Source organism: Rhagoletis zephyria, unplaced genomic scaffold (assembly GCF_001687245.7).
Source record: "Rhagoletis zephyria isolate East Lansing unplaced genomic scaffold, Rhagoletis_zephyria_1.1 Rzeph_scaffold_01704, whole genome shotgun sequence".
In the NCBI taxonomy this organism is placed as follows: domain Eukaryota; kingdom Metazoa; phylum Arthropoda; class Insecta; order Diptera; family Tephritidae; genus Rhagoletis; species Rhagoletis zephyria.
Window position 1 is genome coordinate 76,329 of NW_016158788.1, and position 6,955 is coordinate 83,283.

Below are 6,955 nucleotides of genomic sequence, written 5' to 3' on the forward strand. Positions count from 1 at the left end.
ATATATATATATATATTTAAAATGCTCTAATAATTATTGATTGCATGCATACCAAATACATTTCACGCCAAGACTCCATTTCCATACGCTTTTTGGTACGGTAATTTCTTTGCACATGGATTTGCCATAGGCAATCGCTGTCTTCCATCATGTACGGATTGTATTCTTCAAATGTTAGTAATTGTGGTGGTGTAGCACGCTCCAAAACAGGACGAAGGACTTCGAAGGGTACACCGCCAGTATATTCCAAAGCTGTAAATGAAGCTTAGTATAAATTTTGATAAACGGTACAATATCAATAAAGCCGCACCATCGATATTCTTTTGCAGTATTCGTATGCATAGATCGAATAGTGATGGCACTTGCAACACTTGTCCAGTTTTAATACCGGAGTAGATTTTGGTACTAAAATTAAATTAAATGAACTATAATTTAGTCTTAAAATCAACAAATGAAGTACACTTGCGATCTCTTACCGCATTGTCTTCGAAGAGATGCTGTGACTTAGCGCTTCTGCATCGGTGAGTGTCCTCACAGGCTTGGGAGTGTTAACCACAGCTCCGCTATTACGGTAAACGCAGTCCATTACGGTCTTATTGTGTGGTAGCGGTTTGTAATTCGTTGAAATCGTTGGCAGCTCAAACACAATACTGGGATCAAGTGGCGCTAATTTCGCAGAAGCTGACAGAAGCTCTGGTTTCTGTAAAGTTTTAGAAACAACATACATATATTTGAACTGTTGTAAAGCGATTTTTTCCTTACTTCGTCTACTGGTTTTGCGGAAGTTGAAGCTGAGGACATCGAGCTTGGTCTGTATTCGTTTTTAGAGTTACTGTTGGAGCTACTGCTATGTGGCTTTTCATTCAAGGGAATCTTGCTGGGTGTAGGCGACTTGCTATTGTTAAGCAATTTTTTCGACTTCTTTGTTGGCATATTTAGCATGCCCAAAACATCAGCAAAATTCGCGCCCATAGAAGAATCGATACCTTCGTCCGCACCCACTTCTTCCTCATTGTCATTTGTTTTTGATTTAAGCTTAATTGATTTTGGTGTTTTCGACACTTTGGCTTTCGTTGGAGACCCATCATTTGAATCACTATCGTGTGGGCGTTTCCTGCTGCTATGACCGCTATCTGCCTTCGTATGTGCTGTCGACGAAGACGGTCGTTCGATTGCTGATGTTGAAGGCTTACTGCCGCTGGTGGACGAATGTGATGTGGAAGATTTGTGATGCTTGTCGCGATGCGAACTATCATTTGGAGACGACTTAGTTTTGTCATGCTTGCTCTTGAATGAATAATGTTATTCAATTACAGCAATTATTATATTGTTGAGATTTTGAGTTTTTAACATTGATAAATAAGCTTTAAGACCCTAATAAAAAGATACGCATACTTCAACGAGGTAAGCCGCATGGCAGATAAGACACTTCAGATAATCAGAAAAAATGTGAATTGTTAGTCAAACGTCTACAACATTTAAACAATATCCTTCTCTTGTGAAATTATTTTATTGATTGCTTATTAGAAAAAATATACACTGGCGCTCACGTGAATAGCGCACATTTTATTTTTCGCAATATTCACAATGTTTTACTTGATACGTAATCCTTTTCTGGTAAATTTTTTATAAAAAATATAGTAGTTTCTATAAAATAAACCAAATAAGTCACCTTTGTACACAATTCAGGAAAACTTTACAAATGTCAAAAAAATTTCATAAAAATGTTCAACTTTTTATTCCGAACTTTTCGAAATTTATTGGGTATGTAGTTTTGTAGCCTATTCAATTTTAGTATACTAATGTTCAGGTTTTAAAATACTTCTTCCATCTAACGCAATAGCAAAACCTATTTTTATTGTGTACAAAGTTTTAAACGGAATTGTTAGGATTATTATCCTAAAATTGAAAAAAAAAGTTTCTAAAAATTCGAAAAAAGAATTGAAAATTTATGCAATTTTTTTTTTATTTGTTAAATTTTTCAGAAATATGGAACTTTCACTTACAAGGTTTATAATATAGAATTTACTATATTTTTTAAAATATTAACGAAGAAATGTATCAGTGAGCGCCACTGTATTTTTTATTCTCAAACCATCAAGATTTTAGTGTTTCACAAAATTCTACGTACATACAATTTTATGAGAAAAAATATATAAAAAACATCGACATAAGACGATTGATAGAGTTCCACATTCCAAGTGCTTTATTATTATATTTTTTTGTGCGTCTCGTTAAAGAAATCTCTTTCTAACGTGTCCAAATTAAATTGCCCATAGTGTGAAATTCCGGTTTTTACATAAATAAATAAATAAGAGCGCAAAATTCTAAAATCACTTATGGATCCATCCCTATCTTCATTCGAAGTGGATTGAATAACAGCAACTTTAAGAACACCATCTAAACTTATTTTTGCTGAACGAAATATTTATTTATTTTTTTTATTAATTAAATTTTTGAGTCTGTCTGTGTTTCGCTATCTAAATGTTTAACTTTCCTTTTGTCATCTGTGTAGATCTTTGCTACATATGTATAATGTGATATATATTTTATTCTTATTTTTGTTTTAAGTAATCTGTATTTATTTTTAACCGACTTCACAAAAAGGAGAAAGTTATCAGTTCGTGTTTTTTATATATGTTACCGAATAACTTTGGACCACGTTGACCGATTTCAATAATTCTTTTTTTAAAGGAAAGGTGTTACCATACAAGTCCCATACTGATTTGGTTTAAATCCGATCATAGGATCATGAAGAAATTAACGATAGTTTTAAATTTTTATATAAAATAAATTTAAGTCGGTTTTGTTTTTTTTTTGCTTAAAAATGATTTGTATTTTTACTAGTATGTTTAATCTCTGTTTTGAACTATAAAAGATCTGTGATCTTATTGTACTAATGCTTTTTCTATTAATAAATGAAATGAAATAAAAATGAAAAAACTAACTCGTACAATATCGTTTATTTATGAAAAAAATTAATCATAAAATTTATGATCAGGTTTTTTTTTTAATTTCCAGGTAGTTAAAAGATATATTACCGGCCAAACCCGATCTTAGGACAAACTAGTTATGTCTTAATTAGACCTTCATCGTTTCAAAAAAATAACCCTCATCAGTCCAACTCCATCTGCGCAGTCCACAATGTTGTTGCGTCCAACTTATTTCCGCCTTGGACGGATGTATAGGATCAAAGAACAACCAGCTTAGCCAGGTAATATCGGGTTTGGCCGGTAACAGATATAAAAAATGGCTTTCTATTTAATATAAAGGCAATAATTCAATTACAAAAAAAAACGCACGATTAACTGATACATACTTAAAATTGTGCACATCAGCACATCACCATTGATATACATGTGATGGGTTTAGAGTTGGAAGGGGATACGATAATGGAGGATAGGAGCGTGGATGTTCTCTCTGCGGTAAAGTACTTGAAACTAGGTATGAAATTTGTAGTACTGTATTCCTGTAAAATGTTTACCCTTCTATTTTTGCGGTTTTTCTATGAGAAATCACCCACCATAAAATTATACGTGTATCTAATACGCAATAACAGCAATACTAGCCACTTACCTCTTTTGATCGTTCATTCTTATCCTTTTCCCTTGATGATCCTTGTTTTTCTTTGTCCTCCTTCTTGTTTTTCCTTGTCTTTTCTGACGCGTGATTTAGTTGTTGTTTTGACGAACTCGTATACTCATTTTGATTTTCACCCCTGGCACTGTCTTTCTTTTCCTTGGAATCGGCACCACTTTTATGATGCGACATTTCGGGAGAGGTAGTTTTTACATCCCTGCTTGAGCTTTGTTTCTCACTTCGCTCGCGACTTCGTTCTGACTTCTCTTTTGACGATTTATGTTTATCATTTTCCAAATTCTTTACCTCGTTATCACGTTCACTATGTTTGGATTTTTTCTCAGAATAAATTTCTTTTTCCTCTTGCTCAATGCGTCTTTTTTGTTTCGATGACGATTGCTCATACGAACTTTTATTTGACTTATCTTCGTTATGAGACTTAGATCTATAGTCAGAACTACTTTTATTTTTATGCATTGATTGCTCCTCTTTAGATGTATTTTGACTTAATGTATTTTTTTGATGTTGTTCTTGGGATGTACCTTTGCCTTGAGTATGGTTTTGATTATAGGGATCATCATCACTTGACCCGTGCCCATTGGCATTGTTCCCGTCATCGTCATCGTCACCTTGACAGTTATTAGCTTCGGGTGGTTCTTCTTCCGCTGCAACCATGGCCTTCCACTTGGTGACCAAAGCCTTTGCAGCAACACCGATTTCTCCATTATATTTTCGCAACGAATTCACAGTTTTACCAACGCCAGTCTCTTGTAAATGCTCCACCCTTACAGGCAGTCTATACAGCTTGTTAATACAATGCAAAAGCTAGAATGTGAGATTATTTTGATCAATTATTAATCAAATAATCTTAAAAATTATTCGCAGACTAAACAAGATAATAAAAAAAGTTAAATTCATACATATACATATGTACATACATACAGATGCTTGCAGGTAGGAAGTTTTTTATATCCATGTTGACTTGGAATTTTGACTCCTCTAAGAGTAACTCAATACATACCCTTTAAACCAATATAAAGTATATAATGAAAATGGTGGACTATGTATTCACGAGAAAAGCCATGCATAAGTATGGACATACATATGTGCATATACATATACATATGTGAGTGTGTACATATGTACGTATGTATGCGACTTAATTTTTTCAGGTAATATCTGAAGGTTTACCACCTGCCGTTGTGCTTAGCTAGTACATATGTACATACATATACGAATATATGTTGCAAAAATAAAATATTATTTCTTTCTTTGTAAAGCTATGCAACTCTAAAACAGACTATATATAATATGCTTAACTAAATTGGTAAAGACACGATGTTTAAATGTTTAGCCAACTTCAATAATATAAGGTGCTTTTNTTCTAAAACAGACTATATATAATATGCTTAACTAAATTGGTAGACACGATGTTTAAATGTTTAGCCAACTTCAATAATATAAGGTGCTTTTCGACCTTGATTTACTTTAAAGTGATATTATGCATTTTATATTTCATATCGCACACATTATACATATATATGTACATATTTACATACATAAATATGTAAGTACGATGATTTTTGTGTGAATTCGGGGAAACTTTTTGCACTTTATGACTTTATTTATATGTACATACATATTAACAAACATGCAGTTCTTAAATTTTATTTTATTTCAATATGCTATTAATAAATTTTAAAGTTTTTTGTAATATTCAATATCTACTTACTCTGCCTTCATCGTCCTGGGAATGCTCGATACTCCGTTGGTAATGTTGAATTACACTTAATATTGATGCAGAAGACATTTTTCTACCTCCTTGTTTCCACAATGATCTTTTTTTGGTAATAATTTTTTGAGCCTTCTGGGCAAGTGTGGAGTTCCGCCTCTTCAGGTCGAACGAAAAATTTTTTCCTACAGAAAATTACGTTTCACAATTCAGCTGCGTCAGCACCAAACCAGAAAAGCGCACACTACTGGGATTACACATTTTAAAAAGTCCTATTCGCTTTTACAATTTATTATGTTAAGTAATTACAAATACATCTTTTACCATAATTAAAATTCTATTTTTTCACAAGCTGCCAACCAGCGTATCACAATTTTCTTTTTCCCAATGCCAAAAAAGAAATTAAGAAATTTCATCTGACATTCATTGCCGTACAAGAAGAACGTTCAGTGAATTCGAATCTCGCAGGGTTGTATTGCTTCAGTAGCAAGGGAACAAATAGTAATATGCAACATAAACCAAAAATACAAGATCACGCAAGAACGCGACCTTGTACATGTAATTAGTTTTAGCAAAAAAGTTTGCCGTTGCGGATTCGTTAGCTGATCATTTGCTTACACCGCAAGCGCCACTATTTTACACGTTTCTTTAACTAATGAAGGGTTCATTCAACATGACAACACGTTTTAAAGCGTTTTAATATTGGATAATTTTACTTAAGTTGTGTGTGTCTATTTTCCTAGATTTTTTACTTTTCTTTCATTTTCCAGCGAAACAGGATCGACCCTTTTCCCTCTTGTACGTGCGTGATTATGTGTCTTTTACTACTTTTTAGTTGTGTTTAATGAGACCGAAAAAAGTGCAGGGCAGGTCAAATTAGGGCAGAGTCGAGCAGCTGTCAAAAAAAACAATAGAGGAACTGAGAGCAACTCAGATCAGAATTCTCAGAATTCAGGCAGAAATTCTCAAAACAGTTGCTTGCTCTAAGTTACTCCATCAAAAAAGCTGGTTCAGAAAATCGTGCTCTAAGTTGCTCTAGTTTCACTTAGCGCAGGCTAATGAAACAAAAAGAGTAAGTTAGAGCAAGAAAAATCCTAATGAAACACAATTTTGTGAGATATCTTAATCTGGCGTAACCTAGAGCAGCTCATTAAACAAAACTTTTATTGAACCACTAAAGGCCCGGCCAGATTGAAAATCTTTTTTGCATCACAGGGATGCTTTTGACTGACAAAACGCATAGAAGATGGCGAGACGGCACCATTAAAACGTTGTCACAAACAAACTGGTTTGAATTTGTTGCATACATTTTTGTTGTCGTTGTTTTCCCACGTGTGCATACGTTAAAAGTTGAGAGTTGGGCGAATTTTATCAGTTGCGGCAATGCATACATTGCCAATGTGGCGTCTTCTATTTAAAATCACAGAGATAACTTGGATGCCAGTCAAAAGCACCCCTGCGGCGCAGATACTAATTTCTATCACTTCGGGCCTGTGCCAATCGGTAACTTTTTTCTTCGTGGTGAGACGGGGTGGAAAAATTTGCTATGGTGTACAAATAAATTGAATTTTGCTGTGCCAAATGCAGAGTAAAATTTTGACAGTTGAAAAACCAAACAAACGCTCGTGCGAAAGCTTTATTTTT

General features: G+C 33.9%; 1 protein-coding gene across 4 annotated transcripts; it reads right to left on the bottom strand.

Annotated features, from left to right (window-relative positions):
• Positions 1-6: 6 nt before the first annotated feature.
• LOC108364905 (transcription elongation factor elongin A) lies at positions 7-5,750 on the bottom strand. Of its 4 annotated transcripts, none has more exons than XM_017618786.1 (7): positions 5,636-5,749; positions 5,312-5,555; positions 3,577-4,404; positions 763-1,287; positions 477-700; positions 311-405; positions 7-252 (listed from the first exon to the last, which is right to left on the bottom strand). In XM_017618786.1, exons 2-7 carry the CDS (start codon positions 5,387-5,389, stop codon positions 17-19), a joined length of 1,986 nt encoding a protein of 661 aa, XP_017474275.1. In that variant the 5' UTR covers positions 5,390-5,555; positions 5,636-5,749; the 3' UTR covers positions 7-16. The 4 variants fall into 4 exon arrangements, with proteins under 4 accessions (XP_017474275.1, XP_017474274.1, XP_017474273.1 ...); XM_017618785.1 differs by having other exon boundaries at positions 5,312-5,558; XM_017618784.1 differs by having other exon boundaries at positions 5,312-5,750.
• Positions 5,751-6,955: the final 1,205 nt, after the last annotated feature.